This window comes from Colossoma macropomum, unplaced genomic scaffold (assembly GCF_904425465.1).
Source record: "Colossoma macropomum unplaced genomic scaffold, Colossoma_macropomum, whole genome shotgun sequence".
Lineage (NCBI taxonomy): Eukaryota > Metazoa > Chordata > Actinopteri > Characiformes > Serrasalmidae > Colossoma > Colossoma macropomum.
Window position 1 is genome coordinate 22,282,380 of NW_023494804.1, and position 16,113 is coordinate 22,298,492.

Sequence of the window (16,113 nt, forward strand, 5' to 3'; positions counted from 1 at the left end):
GACTGGGCTTTTATCTGAAATAGGTCAGAAATTCTAAGGGTTGTCTTTTGGGGTTTATTTTGTTATAGGGAGGCGCCAAAAGGGAATGAAAAAGATCTATTTGAGACCATTTATTCATCTGGGCCTTGTATAATTAGAGCTCTGTAGAATCAAGACATTTTTAACACACACAATATCGGAAAGCGAATCGAATCTTGATCTCACAATTGAAAAATCATTTTGAACCAAAAAAATGTGTCATTACACCCCTAATATATATCACAGCTCTGTATTTGTGTAAATGTGTATTTCCATTATGTACTTGCATGGTGTCCTACTTGAGTGGCAGACTCATTCCTTAGACTTACAGCATACTTTTAGGTACCAGGGTTTCTCAGCCACTGGGCTGCGGACTACAAGTGGCCAGCAAAGCACCCATTGGTGGTCAATACTGAGGGGTGCCAGTGGACTGTAGTGGGCCAGTGTTGATACTTTGTCATAAAGATCAGAAACAAATAATAGATTTAACAACAAAAGAGAAATGTTTTGAAAAGCTAAAGAAGCCAAGCAACAATGGCTCCCAGATGGCAGCTTCATCAATTATTTGCCAAATCTCTCCAAAAACAAAATGGTCTACCCACCAAAATTGTAACTGTCCACTTGCAAAAATAGAGTTGAAATATTTCACACTAATTTGCCACCATTCTGTTGATATTTTTGTTTAGTGGTACACTGATAGGTCCTTAAGCGTAGCTGTGTTGAAAATTTCCCAAAAATGACATTTTTAAGCAAAAAATGTTTTGTTTTCCTGTCTGCCTTCATGCTTTCTAGTAATAAGTGGGCCCAAAGGAACAAAACAACGTTGGACTACTGCCAAACACGCTGTCGTAAATATGCTTTGTGCATGTCTCAGCATTGCTAGACCTACCATGTGACACCATATAGACCAAGGTCTCCACAAACGATATGGTAATTGGGAGTTCTTTCCAGCAAGCGGCGCACACCACCCTGTACGAGCTCAGACCACCACACTGTGTTGTCCAAAAAGATGTCATTTTCTTTTTGAAGTGTACTGCTGGCTTTAATGTCCTGCTTATGTTCCTAATAATTGCTTCCAAAAGAGCTGAAATGTCTTGTGTGTACATAACATGAAAAATGCATACATTCATCTTGAGATGTGGGTTTATATTGTATTTTCAGCTTATTTTCTTGTGTAAAGCCACTTTTAAGTGAGCACACTACTATTCCATGCCTTCCAAACCCACATCCTTTGACCCTCTACTTACATTTCCTAACTATAACAGCCTTGCTGTTGATCTTATGAAATTGTACAATTAAATGGGGCAGGAACGTATTTTATTGAAGATGTGTGGCCTCTAGCACAGCACAGTTTAAGTAAATGACTGACAATTTGTGTGTTTCATCCTAACGATGACAGATTTTGGCCTCTGTTTCGAGATGGATGGCAGAAGCTGCCTTGCCAGATGTTTTATGGTGTATCTCTGAGCGCTGCGACATTTAATTAGCGATTATTCATACATTATGTTCGCAGTTCTTTTATAGTCTTGCTGTGATGTTGAATTCCAGTCAGAAAAAACTGCTGGCTGACTTCCAGGCACTTTTTCTCTTTTCGTCTCACCCTCTGTCTCTGTCTGTCGCTCGGTCTTGTGTTTCTTTATGGACTATATTTCTTAAGAAATGAGGGTTGGAAAAATACCCTGCGTATATTCAGAGTATGCACTTGCATGTTTCGCAGCCAAACTCGAGGCAGATAATGGGAACCAGATTGAGGAGAAATCTGTTACTCAGAGCAGCCTGAGTCCAGAGGCCTTCGGCATACTTATCCAAGTAGTGCGTCTGTATGTGGGCCAGTGTTAGTAATGCGTATCGTACAGGGGGGATATGCTGACTAGCACTCAGCAGTAAAATTCTGAGAAGAGCACTGAGGCTGCTGTGAGTGTAGTTTGTGAAAGATCTGAAATGTACTGTAAGTGTGGATAAAAGGATTGTGTGTGATACTGACCGTCTTACGGTTGTTGTTTTTTTTTTATTTCTTTCTTTGTCAGTTCCAAGTGGTTTTAAAGCTTTCTGTAGAAGGACACAGTGATATTAAAGTTAATCCATATATTATAAATGTGGCCTTAATTAACTGTTTGTTCTCTCTCTCTCTCTCTCTTTTTCTTTCTCGTGCACTTGCTCTCTTTATTCTTTCTGACTTGTCTTCCCCCTCTCTTGCATTTTATTTTTATCATTCTCTCTTTCTCTTACACTTTTCTTTCACTCGTTCTTTCTCTCTTTTGCTCTGTCTCGCTCTTCCACTCTTGTTCTTTCTTTCTTTCTTTTTTCTTTCTTTTTTTTCTATTTCTGTTCTTTTTCTCTCTCTCTCCCTCCCTCTCTCTCACTCTCTGTCTCCCTCCCTCAGGCTGACCGCTCTGGACGAGCTGGACTGTAGCTTTAATGAGATTGAGTCTCTGCCTGCTGCAGTTGGTCAGTGTGTGAACTTGCGGACCTTTGCAGCTGACCACAACTTCCTCACCCAGCTGCCTCCAGAGGTTAGTACTGTAGCACTACATGTGTGTGTGTGTGTGTGTGTGTGTGTGTATATATATATATATATGTGGAATGAAAGTTAATGCATGAAGAACAGAAGACGTGGCTTAGCAGAATGATCTACAGTCATGGAGAAGTTGAAATATGCAGCCACTGTTCCTCTCACTGGGTGTTAGTGATAAATTGGAAACTGTGTTTGCTTTATCTTCATGTTCACCCTGCGTTCATGTGATCTTCTATTTAAGTTCCCGTTAAATTATAGAAAGTAATAAATACATTCTGAGGAAGCTTATTTAGTTCTCTTATCTATTACTTTAACAAAATGCTGTAATTTGGAAAAATTTTGCTTTAGAACCAAATTACAGCAAATATGATGAGATTCATCATGGTTATATATTTTAATTGTTTGACAGCCCATACATATACACAGATGAGCCGTAACATAATGACTAGTTACAGCTGAAGCGAATAACCTTGATTATCTTGTAACAGCAGTGCATATCGAGATATATTAGATAATAAGTGAACAGTCGATTCTCATAGTTGATGTGTTGGATTTGGGAGAACTGGGCAGTCGTGAAGACTTGAGCACCTTTGACAAGAGCCAAATCATTATGGCCAGACAACTGAGTCAGAGCATCTCCGAAACAGCAGGGCTTGTGAGCTGTTTCTGGACATCAGTGGTGAGTACTGAGGGACAAATCACCAACCAGCAACACAGTGTTGGGCACCCAAGACTCATCGCTTTTCTAGGGCAACAAAAGCTGTTCTGTCTACCTAAACGTGGTTGTGGACCAGGTACACGTCTTCATGGCACTAGTATTCCCTGGTTGTAGTGGAGTGACCTCTTTGAGAGCAGGATTATGGCCATGCCTCACTCCACATTGTTCAGGAATGGTTTGAGGAACATGATGAAGAATTTGGTGTTGCCCTGGACTCAATTCCCCTGATCTCAGTCCCTTGGAGCATCTGTGGGATGTGATGGGACAAAAACTCCAATCTTCAGCAGCTCCACCTCACAACTTGCAGGACTTAAAGGATCTACTGCTAACAACTTAGTGCCAGATACCGCAGAGCACCTTCAGAGGTCTTGTAAAGTCTATGCCTCGGCAGGTCTGTGCTGTTTTGGTGGGACACACAGGACCAACAGCATATTAGTCATGTTTATGGCTCATCAGTGTGTATGTGTGTATATACATATATATTAAGTAATACTATAAAGACTGTGAACAATAACTTCTCATATAAAGCGCAGTGTTGTTAATAGCTCTTATTGTCGTGCAAATAGGGTGTATACAATAGAGCTGCTCTCATTTGTTTTCCATATGTGCTTCATCTGCTGCTGTTAGCACATGCCACAGTGATGCAGTGTCGTTTGTGGCTCTTCTGTCCTCTTTCCTGCTGATATGTGTTTGAAGTGATATCACTCACATCGATCCTGTATTCTGATCAAAGCTCCCTGACTGAAGGGGTTATCAGGGTTGCCATGCTTCTCCCTCTGCTAAACTAAGAGTGTGTGTGTGTTGGACAGATGGGCTGCCTGAAGAACGCCACTGTGCTTTTTCTGCACTCCAACAAGCTAGAGTCTCTGCCGGAGGAGATGGGCGACATGCAGAAACTCAAGGTCATCAATCTGAGCGACAACAAGTGAGTCTTCCCCACTGCGCGCGCACACACACACACACGCACACACACACACACACACACACATATGCTGTCCTTTAAAGCCATTGCTTGTGTGCTTTAAGTGACTGTCCTTGATGCTGCAATGATATTTACTGCACAAAGCAGGACTCAGTACAGCTAATAGGGTTTTATAGTTGCACATTGTACATGTCATATAACAAATTCATATCTGTAAAATGAAAACTTTGTAGGAGAAATTAGTTTCTTAACTTTTAATGTACTTTTAGATGTTAAGTAATTTTGGGCCATTTCTTTGTCTATTCATCATCAGAAATGCACACATACAGCAAAGGGCAGTGTTTTTGAATGATGTAAAAAGTAGAAAATGAGTAAAATGGAGTTACTAGGTTTTGATATGGCACCAGCAAAATAGATGTCTTTTTAGTCATATGCAAAGGTTTTTGCACCCCTGGTCACAGGTTTTGTTGTTTTTTCTAGATCAAAATAAGTTAACATCCTCTACAGAGAACACACTTCTGCACATTTAATACACAGTTACTATTTATTTGCTGAGTTTAACAGATTGGAAAAAAATTAAATATGAAATGTGGACTGTGGAAAAATCATGGCATTTTTTACGTTTACTGTTTTTTTTTTAATATGCTAAACTCAGCAAATAAGTATAAATTATGCACTAAAATTTGCAAAAACTGCAGTAGTTAATTTCTGTGCAGGATGTGTTAATATATTTTCTCCTAGAAAATCAATAAATAAATATCTGCTGTATGATAAATTTATACATGCTTGGGAGTCAGGTCTAAAATTTCTTAGGCTTCAGTAAGAGTGTATGCTAGCATCTATAACACTGTTTTCCAAGCCTTGTTAAGCCTGATTCTCTGTGGTATAATTTTTGAATTGAAACGTATGTAATGGCTGAGTTATATTTGGCCTACCTTCAGGCATTTCATTGAAGCCCTTTCTTTCTTCTCTTGGACAATAACAGATACCGAACAGCTGTTCTTCATTTGGTTTGTTCCAGATGACTAAAATGCATGCATTTTGTTTATGGTAGAGCAGAATCCATTTCTTAAATCCATTTACCTTTTCTCTGATACGTTTTTAGATTTGTGTTTTGTAGACTCATTGAACAGATGATGAAATTGACCCAAATGAATGCACACTTGACAGTTTTGCAGGAGTTTGAATGGTTTTTAAAGTTGTGAGGCGCCAAGGCCTTGTGATTCAGGGAAGAAATGGGGACGTTATTCATAGTAACAGTGGGCTGCCAGCCGCGTTTGATTTGGCCATGACTCAGCAGACAATGCAATTTAGTGGCAAAGCCAGAATCCTGCTGAGGGGAAAAGACCTTACCCGAGCTAACCGCTCATTTTTCATTCCAGCAGAGAGAGAGAGCCAAAGTTGTATTGCATTACCTTGTTTATATTATTAAAGTCTTTGCATTGTTCTTAATATCTCTCCCTTCTCTTTATTGTCAGGCTGAAGAACCTTCCCTACAGTTTCACCAAGCTGAATCAGATGACTGCTATGTGGCTGTCCGAAAATCAGGTAAGCAACAGCTAAACCCCTGGAGTTGTTATTACTGTACTTTTTTAACTTAATTGCATAATTATGTGAATATGCAAGTAATTAGATTTACTGTTGGTTAACATCCTGCACCAACAGGTTCAAGACTTTAGATTTTTTCCGTTTGTTTTGATGTCAAACAATAGCAGGCATGGCATAAACGTAAAAGATAGTCTTTGTTCTGCTGTGCTGTTCAATGTACTTCATGTACATTGAATCGTAAATGTGTATTCTCTTTACAAACACAAATGTGGTGTTGGAAGTTTAGAAATCTGCACTTTTGACAGAGTTTCTCCACTTATTTCAGTAAACTGAGTTCATTTCACCATGCTTTCATTATAACCAGTGATAACTGTGACTAAAGCAGGAGTGCCAAATGTGTGTGTGTGTGTTTGTGTGTGTGTGTATGTGTATGTATATGTATATATGTGTGGGAGGTGCAGTCAGGGCCACACTGAGGGCAGCCCTGTTCTAAGATTTAAACAACTCTCAAACAGTCAGCACAGCAGCTCTGAGAGTCACAGCGCGTTGACACTCTGTACGGTCTCTGTCACAGTGATGTGTCGTAACACCATGCTGTGTGCTTCAGCCTAAACTGTCACCCTCACATATTCATCTGTCAGCCGTAGAGAAAGTGATAAAAACAGCAGATAGTTTGTAGATGGTAATTGAGAGCTGGGTTGCCGTTTGCCTTTAAAACTGTTAAGTGGAAGCAGAATTTTTAGTAGTAGTGTTTTAACTGTGGCACTGCTGACTCTTTATATTTTGCCACAGTTAAAATACTACCAAATAAAGTGTGCTATCTGTATTGATATATTTGCCATACTATTACATATGGGATTTGTTGTTGTTGTTGTCTTATTGTTAATATTACTTGTACATATAGATACATCTGTATTATATATGGGAGATATATATCTTCTCACATCTTGAAAGATCTTGTATGTGGGCAACTGAATGTGTGAGTAATCACTGCAAGTGACTGTACAGTCTCTGACTAATGATTTGAGAATATAACTATTCCCCTTTACCATCCCCCCGCCACCACACACACACACACACACACACTCAGACAGACTCTGCTCTCTTTCCCTCTCTATCTCTCTCTCCCCCTTTTCCACTCTCTCCCCGTCTCTGCTGTACTTTTTGTTGTCAAAACGTGCACGATTATAACAGTTAAGTTAAACCCCTCTGAGATCAGGGCAGAGACTCTACCTGTAGAGTAGAGTAAAGCACACTTTCTGCCAGTCTGCCAGCTGACCCAGAGACATCACTGCCACTGTAAAAAGACACACACACACACACACAAAAAAACAAAACCTGCAAGACTTCTTCAGATTTCTCTGGAAGGGTGTTTTTACTCTTTGGGCATGGTTGTCTATGGAAGCAAACATGTGCATAAGTCAGAGGGCACCTTTCATATGTTTAATTTCCAGCCAAAATGGCCATTATGTACAAATCATTAATTTTTCAAAAGGTATTGATGAGGTACTGAGGAGATGAGCTGTGGGATTATCTGCTTACATAAGGAAAGAGAAAGTCACAGCAAATAAATGTGTTTCAAATGAATGCGAGTTTAATAGTTAATAAATAGTTAATAAAGTATGAATCAAAGATATAGAGATAATGGGACTATTAACAGACCACTTCTAAGACTAAACTTGGAGGTGTGAAAAAATAATCCTGCAGAATTAACTGAATAACTGAAACCTCCTTGACAAAAATGGAAGCTGTATAAAAGCAAGTTTGAACACACTAAATGCTGAAAATTTAATATAATATGTAGTTGTTGAGGCATCTTTGTATTTTTTTTTAACTGAAAGATGAATAACTTGTGCTTAATGAAAGTTTTGAGTGGAAATGAAATAAATGAAGCATGGTCTCTGACTTCTGCACAGTGATGTGTCTGTGTGTGTGTGTCTGTGTGTGTGTGTGTGTCTGTATGCAATATACATGTATGTGGCTATAAGTAATAATGCATCCTATATGCGGTGTATATACATATAATAAATAAGAATTTTCTAAACCTAACCCTAACTTTAATCTATGGAACCAAGGAGAAATGCTCGTTTTTTGTGAAAAAAACACTTTAAAAGTCAGGATCATTTTGTTGATCCTGTAGATCCTGGGTTTCCTACACAGTGGGGATGTTCATGTCCTGAAAATCTATGTAAATGAGTACATATTCACACAGTTATGTTGGGTCACATTAGTCACATGCAGCTTAGAGTTACTACATGTGTAAAGATGACTTTGACCTCTAACTATGAATGTTGGTTCCTTAGTGTGGGTGGCTATTAGTGCTTAACTGGGCCATTTATATGGACGCCTTTACTGCATAATCTTCCACTGTAGTGAACAAATGTGTTGGATTAAAAGTGCTCCCACTGTGTCTCATCTCCATGGTTGCCTCAAAACCAGCTGCAATAAAATGACGTTGTATGTTGTAATAATGTATGCGCTAATGTTTTCTCAAATTGAAGTAAAGAGCAGTTTTGTTGCTTATTCATCAGCTGTTATATTTATCTAAAGCATGTGCACTAGTATCTTTCCAAATGTGACCAGTCAGTGGAATTGCTTTGTAAGTTACTGATCCAATGCTGTGCTTTTTCTTGCAGTCTAAACCGCTCATCCCCCTGCAGAAGGAGGAGGAACCAGAGACACACAAAACCGTTCTCACCAACTACATGTTCCCACAGCAGAGCAGAACTGAAGAATGTGAGTAGTTCACCTCGAGCTGGGGGGTGTTAACAAATTTTTAATTCTGATACAGATTTCTGAATTAAACTCTTTGATGACCTTCTTTTTAAATACAAAAAATAAAGTAAAATAAAGTAAAGGTCATGTAATACTTAAAATTAATTTTCTTGCTAGTAGAAAAAGAGTTCTACAAAAAGAAAATTGTTATACTTGGGTTGGCCTGAATCATTTGAATATTTGAGTTAGAGACTTCATAGTTAGCTTATTTGTCCCTGTTTTGAAACAAACATTTTATCATAAAACCAGGGAAAATTGGCGGTTACTTAATAATGGATATATCAAACTAAAAAAAATACCCAGAAAATCTTAGCTAAAGGCTGAACACTTCCCACGCTTCCTCTTCCTGAGATTTTGCAGTGTCACCCTTTTTCTTTGAAAGTAGAGTTAGTGAAGTAAGAGTTAGTGAAGTAAAAGATAAATGGCAACCCATCGGTGGGCCCATAGTTTTATTGCACACTTCTATAACCTAAGAATAGCTCAGCCAGTTTGCCTTGAAGTCTCTGTAGTTACTAAATAAAAAGTCTTAGTATGTAATAAGCCTGAGATTTTAAGGGGTTAAAATGGGAAACAACATTTTAAAGAAAGAAACAGCCAAATACACATTAATTTGTTTATCTATAGTTTGGAGTGCTAAACGGCATCTAAGTGAAAAAGCTGAGTCTCTGTCACTTGTTTAGCCAGTGTGGAACTAAGTGAAACAGAGAAACAGTGACAGCAGGCTAGCTGGTTCAGTTGATTCCTATAAGATATTAATGACTGTAAATCTCAACAAATTAAGTATAAAATATTGGAGAAAAAGGAGTCGTCAATCCTGAACAAGGTGAGTGTTCATATATTGAAGTTATTTCACGCGTGATAGAATTGATCTTGGACTAGTTGATATGTGGAATTTGAGCTTAGCTCCATTTATTAAATTAGTTAAACTGACTGTTTACATCTTGAACTTGCATTGCTGCTGTCCAGGTAAGGAAAAAATCACTTAGACTCGTCTGTCTTTTCATCTGACATAAGGTTACAGCACATCTGTCTCACAGCATCTTTGGGGTGTCCCTCGTAAACAGATCTAAAATAAATGAACTTGCTTACAGTTATTGTTAATTGTAATTACTTTTGTTAATTATATTAATAGAGTGTTTGTACAGAATTAACAATGAGTATTCAAAGCTTGTCAAATGCTGCTCGGGCCAGCTCTCATTATACCTACTCTTTTGGGACAGATCTTTAGTTTTATTGTCTTTATCCACCTCTTTGGCATTTTTACACACTCATTTTATGTACATTTTGTCTACTGTTACAAAAATGTCTATTCACCACAAATTTACATTTACCAATAAATAACAATTCGTAGAACTAACAGAAATGGTAGTGCCAACAAATCACATGTAAAACTTGCAGTTATTGGTAAATAGTGTCTTATTCACTGCTGCACATTTTAATTTAACCCATGCAAAGTCAGATGCTTTAAGTGAATGGCGTTGCCAGTTTTTGCCGCACTTCCGTTTGCACATGTATGGCAGTCCACATGATCAGAGTCAATTCTGTTGAAACAAAGCTATTTTGTGTGCGCTGGCATCCTCTCCACTCAGCTCTCTGCTCTGAAGTGCTTGCCATGCTACAATGAACTTTATGCAATTACAACACATCAGATTTTTGAACAGCAGAATCATGATGCCGACTCTGTTGGCTTTGTTCAGACACAGGAGAATTTGAATAGGACTGTGCTTTAAATGGAGCTACCTGAACCTCGAGTGACATCTTTGTGTTTTTCACACATGCTGCATTAACATCCTGTGGCTTTGAGATCAAGTGATCTCGTACGTCTAGCGCTGCTTAATGGCATACCTGAAAAAGAAAGCTGTCATCACACTAAGAGAGACCAGTAGTATTGGTGAGACTGGTGTAATGTTAGCAGGCCCTTACTAGCCTCAGTTATTTAAGTATTTGCATGAGTTTTTAAAGCATTCATTCATTAAATTCATGTTTGTTTAGACAGTACACAAACTAATATCACAATAGACATATTAAGGACTTAAGGCCCAATCTATATTAAAATCTTGAGACCAACTTCAAGGGTCTAAAAATTCTGGTTGGTAATATCAAGTGATTTATAATTCAAGATATGTCTTTTAGATTTAAGTTCATTTTATATTTATTTAGTTTAGTTAGAGTGCTATACTGATCAGTATGATCATCAGTACTTAGTTGCCACACTTCTCAGACTGGAAAAAAAAACAGAAACCCAAAATTTTAAATCATATAAATATTGGTGCACAGCTGTCTAAGGCTTTGCCCTGGCATTGGGAGATTGTTTGTTTGAATTCCATCAATGATTCTTTGTATGGTACCAATAAAATTACACGTCATTAGTATCAGTCAGTATTAATAACCAACCAATATACTGATCAGGCCCATCTACAAAATGTCATCAAACAGCTAAAGCAACATGCGCACATTAACATCTATGTGAAAATGAAAAGTAATCAGACATGAAAAAATTACTAAAAATACAAGTAACATGATCACATGAGGAAGGCTGAAGTCCTCCGTCAAGCAGTTTGCATTTCATTCCAGTGCAGGTTACCTGCGGCTCGTTCACTATCCGGCCTCAGCCGCCACCTCTGCTGTTTTTACCCTTGAAGACACAAACCCTTCATTGTTGTTGAGAGCAGCGCTAAGAGGCAAATCACAAAAGGGAGCCGCGCTGAATTCCACAGAGGGAGAGATTAAAAAGTCTTTACCCGTCGCCTAGCAACTCCACCTAAAACTCTTCAGAAAAGCAAACGTCATTGCCACTAAAGGCGGCTGGTTCAGGGGAGCTGTTTTTGAGGCCTGAGTGTTCAGACCTGGTCCGTCTGAGGCACAGAGAGCACTACAGACAGAAGTGCTGCGTCAAGATTTCTCATATTTATGCCAAACATGTTTGCCTAAATTTGATGTTGCATATGATTTTAACCAGATTTTTATCTCTCTCTCTCTCTCTCTCTCTCTCTCTCTCTCTCTCTCTCTCTCTCTCTCTCTCTCTCTCTCTCTCTCTCTCTCACACTCAGATGTGCCTAATTCAGACAGTGAGAGTTTTAACCCGACTCTATGGGAGGAGCAGAGAAAGCAGAGGGCACAGGTGGCGTTCGAGTGTGACGAGGACAAGGATGAGAGAGAGACTCCACCACGGGTCAGTGCGCCCACTCCACTGCCCTTTACCCCACATCCTCTCCCACTTTTTTAATCTCTTTTATTCTTTTTACATCTAGAGCCGTTCCTGTGTGATTGTTGGGAGTCTGTAGAATGTTCTCATAGTTCTGTTCACACTGTTCTTGCATGTTCTTCCCCATTCACACTGTTCTAGTATTTTTTTTTCCTCATTCTCACTGTTCTGGCGTCCCTTGTTTATAGTGTTCTAGAATGTTGTACTCTCCATTCATACTGTTCTGGAATGTTCACCTCCATTTATAGTTTTCTAGGAAGTGTTTTCTCCCCATTCACACTGTTCTAGAATGCCCCCCCCCCTGTTCATACTGCACTAGATAGTACTACCCCCAATTACTTTGTTCTAAACTATTTTCCACTCTATTTACATTATTCTGAAAATGTTAGCCTCCCTTTTGAGTGTTCTACAATGTTCCCCATTCACTTTGTTCTAAAATGTTCTTCCCAATTCATGCAGTTTTAGAACGTTTCCCCCCAGTTCACACTGTTCTAGATTGTTCTACCCCCAGTTACTTTCTTCTGGAAGATATTCCACTCTATTCACACCATGCTAAAAATATTATCCTCCCAATTTATAATATTCTAGAATGTTCCCCATTCACAATCTTCTGTAATGTTGTTCCCATTCACTGTGTTCTAGAATGTTCTCCGTTATTCAGTTCTAGAATGTTCTCCCAAATTCACACTGGTTCCTTTGTTATATCAGTTCTTTTTCTAAACATTCTAAAGAAATCTGCTAACATTAAAATGTTGGCGTATGTGGTTTTATGTTGAGTCAGTCTGCTATGTCCCTTATGCTTTTGTACTCTGCGTCTCTTTCGCTGTTGTAGTCTTTCTCTTGCTCTCTGTCTGTTTCCTCTGCATGAGTAAAGCAGAACATTAAATATTCTTTCATTGTTTCTCTCCCTTTCTTCTGTGTTCCCCAACCCGCCTTACCCTTAGTCTGAACTTTTCCTTTTTGTGAAATTTCAGTGTGTGCATGCACATGTTCAAACACATACTCTGAAGCACACAGTCATCTTACCTCTTTTCTGTTTTTCCTGAGGGAAAACATCTTGAAAGTGCTGAACTAGCTACCAAGTTCTAATGAAGATTACGCTCACTTGTGACACAATAGGCTAAGACTGTATGCAAAATTTCTCATAGTCAACTGTATACAGTATATTGCAAAGCACACTTCATGTGCACATGTTCCCACAGGTATCGTTATGTTTGGCTGTGATTCCGGGTGTGTTTCCGATTAATCTTGAGTGTCATGCTAGGCTTAGTGCCAGTATCCATTGTGTCAGAAAGAAAGCTTCACCCTGTTTGCCCCTGACTGTTCCAGGGAACTTTATCATTTGTCCTGGTGGAGTTCTTAAAGTACAGTGTGGTTTGAATGGCTTTGAATTCATTGTGGTTGTGATGTGACAACCTTGAACATGTTTACATATGACCACCTATTCAACCTATAGCAGATTAGCCCATCAGTTTATGTCTATGAAGGCTTCTGAAGGTTTCAGTTTAACTGGAGATTCATTTGGTGGCATATTGTCAAACCACCTAGACGCCTCTTTTCTCTCGGTGTACATTTCCCTCTAAGTTTTGTATCTTTCTTTTTACACACACACACACACACACACACACACACACACACACACACACACACACACACACACACACACAAAAACACTGTCTGGGCCTTCTTCCCTGCCTCTGACAACCTCTCCTAGTGATTCAGTATGGCTGTCTGGCCTGATACCAGAAACACGCAGTCCCTCAAGCTGTCCCCGTCTGATGGAGCATCACTGTCAACCCTCTGAGTGCCCACCTCGTCAGTCTGGCCTACATAAAGTGCCCTCATACTCCTGGGGCTGATTTACAATACCCTGAAGTACTCTTTCCTGAAGGGCCTTGAATTATGGCTCCATAGTTCACCTGTACATGATGCAGTGCCAGTTTTATTAAATATATTTACCATGTACCTACACTCGCTGCCCATTTGGTCAGGTGTACCTACCATGTAAGTGGACTTTGTAGATGTACAATCACTGACTGCACAGCACAGTTTATCAGTCCCCATGTGCACCACTAATCAGTGGAAAGGGACCACCATAGGATCACCTCTGGCCAGATATTATGGTGGAGCCATTCTGAGCCCAAAAGTGATACCAGTAAGGTAGTAGGATGTTAGTATGTGTTGAGTATTGTGCTAGTATGAGTGTACCATGCACAGCAGCATTTTTGCTGGGTTGGATGTATCCAACTAATTAACTGTGTATGGACATATGCTAAAGTAGTCCTAGGCTGATGCTTAATATAATTGAATAACATGCTTAGTGCCGATATTATGCACATGATCATTCTTTCGTTCTCTTTTATGTATCACATTATTTTTTTCCCCATTTATTTAACCATTCCTTTTGTACAATTATTCTAATCTATGACTAATTCAAAATTATCTACAATAAAGAAGATTGCACTTAATTATAGGCTTTACAAACATTAATTAGTTAATTACACACATACATACTCTGAATGCCACTTGGACAGATTATAATGTAAACTTTCAGCCTGGGCAACAATGCTGGAGTACAAATGAAACAAAGAAACTCAGTAGAGATTAAAATGGACAAGCTTGTCTAAAAGAAGGGCGTCACCATGGCAGTTTTTTGCTTTCCTAACAAATGAACATAGAGAACAACTGGGTGATAGCATTGTAATATCTGTGAAGAATATGTCGTCATTGAAAATAATTATGTACCATTTAGATGGTAATTATATCACCATCAGGGAAAATACAAGCTGTAGGGTAAGCCACACTTGATACTTCATAACTACATTTGTATCACAGTGATATTGTTTATTGCAATAATTCCACAGATGATAATTGTCTAAATTCACATTATTATTCCAAGTTTAAAGCTAAGTGTTCTAGATAAACCAGGAACTCAGCATGATGCCTAAACAATCAAAAAGGTTAAGATAGCGAATGAAAACTGGCATGGAACAGTTAGCCTGTCGAACGTCCATGTGGCATGAAGGTACATTGTCCTGTTATGTTTGTGTTCAGGAAGGGAACCTGAAGCGCTACCCAACGCCATACCCTGACGAGCTGAAGAACATGGTAAAAACAGCACAGTCTGTAGCCCACCGGCTCAAGGAGGATGAGTCAGGAGACGAGACGTCTAGTGAGAAGAACCACATCGGAGTGCAGAGTGTAGGAGTTAAGGTGAGCTCTACAGGACAATGACTCATATGTTCTGATTAAAAAAAGGTAGTTGTGTCATTGTACTGCTGTATATATAGCAGGACTATATATATATATATATATATATATATATATATATATAATATATATATATATATATAAAACCAGAAATACTACAGTACAATCAATGACACTTTACTGCTGTTCTTAATGACATTGCTTGTATACTGCCCTGACATATTGTTGTTAATAGCTGGTAAACGGTATTAAGAACTGGAAGAATTCTAACTAAAAATAAGTTTGTAATAGGGTCAAATTCATTGGTTGATACTTGTATCTGTTACTTAGTGTGTTTTGTGTTCTTTTCTTGGCTTAATCACACTGTTGGCTCTGCACTGGCTTTATCAGGTGATTGAAACTCCCTGTGCCAATGGCAAAGCACTTGAGCTGGAGTCCAAAGCCACAGCGAACAGCGTCCAAAACGCCACTCCACCTGAACCAAGAGACGTTCCAGATAACCACGATACTGAGAGAGTCCCTCTGAAGAGCTCAGATAGCTCTAGAGCCATGGTCAACCATGAGGACACACTTGAGGTGAACTTACCACTGTTAACATTAAACATTCACTTAACTTTTTTAACGTAATGAATTTAATCAGCGTAAGAAATGTATCACCGCATAACTGAGAGATGCTATGTAAACACTGTTGGGAATGGGATATCAGGTGTTTAAAAGAAGACTGCACAACTGTAGAAGTAAGACCAGCGTAGTTCAAAGAAAGGTCTTAACATTCACCAGTGATTCTTATGGACACGCTGTCTCTCTGAGTCTGTATGTGGAAGTACATGTGAAATTCAGGATGTGCTGCTCATGTTACATTGCCTTGCCCCAGGATTCAGAGGAGCTGTCGTCTGAGGAAGAGGAGATGAGGATTGCTGAGATGAGACCTCCCCTCATCGAGATCTCCATCAACCAGCCCAAAGTGGTGGCCCTCAGCAAGGACAAAAAAGGTTCTCTTAAACATGTGTGAATAATCAGTACCGTTAAATTATGGAGGAACTGGTTGTTTTTCTGCTGTAGAACAGTGTCATGCTCAAATAGCTGTACCAATACTTGCTAAACTAAATGTCACCGATCTTTTAAGTTAAAAAAAAAAGCAGTCTGCTCTATGAGGTTCATTAGACACACATGGTCATTCTGACAGACTGTGATACGCTACA

At 39.0% G+C, this 16,113-nt stretch overlaps 1 protein-coding gene across 3 annotated transcripts in view; it reads left to right on the forward strand.

The window, feature by feature from the left end:
• erbin (erbb2 interacting protein) overlaps positions 1 to 16,113 on the forward strand; it is a 65,569-nt gene that overhangs the window by 29,887 nt on the left and 19,569 nt on the right. For 2 of the 3 annotated variants that reach the window (XM_036595711.1, XM_036595712.1), the window contains exons 10-17: positions 2,402 to 2,531; positions 4,061 to 4,176; positions 5,652 to 5,721; positions 8,358 to 8,457; positions 11,547 to 11,668; positions 14,756 to 14,914; positions 15,302 to 15,487; positions 15,786 to 15,903. In XM_036595711.1, coding sequence (XP_036451604.1) covers positions 2,402 to 2,531; positions 4,061 to 4,176; positions 5,652 to 5,721; positions 8,358 to 8,457; positions 11,547 to 11,668; positions 14,756 to 14,914; positions 15,302 to 15,487; positions 15,786 to 15,903 — 1,001 coding nt within the window. The remainder of the gene's footprint in view (positions 1 to 2,401; positions 2,532 to 4,060; positions 4,177 to 5,651; positions 5,722 to 8,357; positions 8,458 to 11,546; positions 11,669 to 14,755; positions 14,915 to 15,301; positions 15,488 to 15,785; positions 15,904 to 16,113) is intronic. The other variant, XM_036595713.1, reaches the window with a different exon arrangement.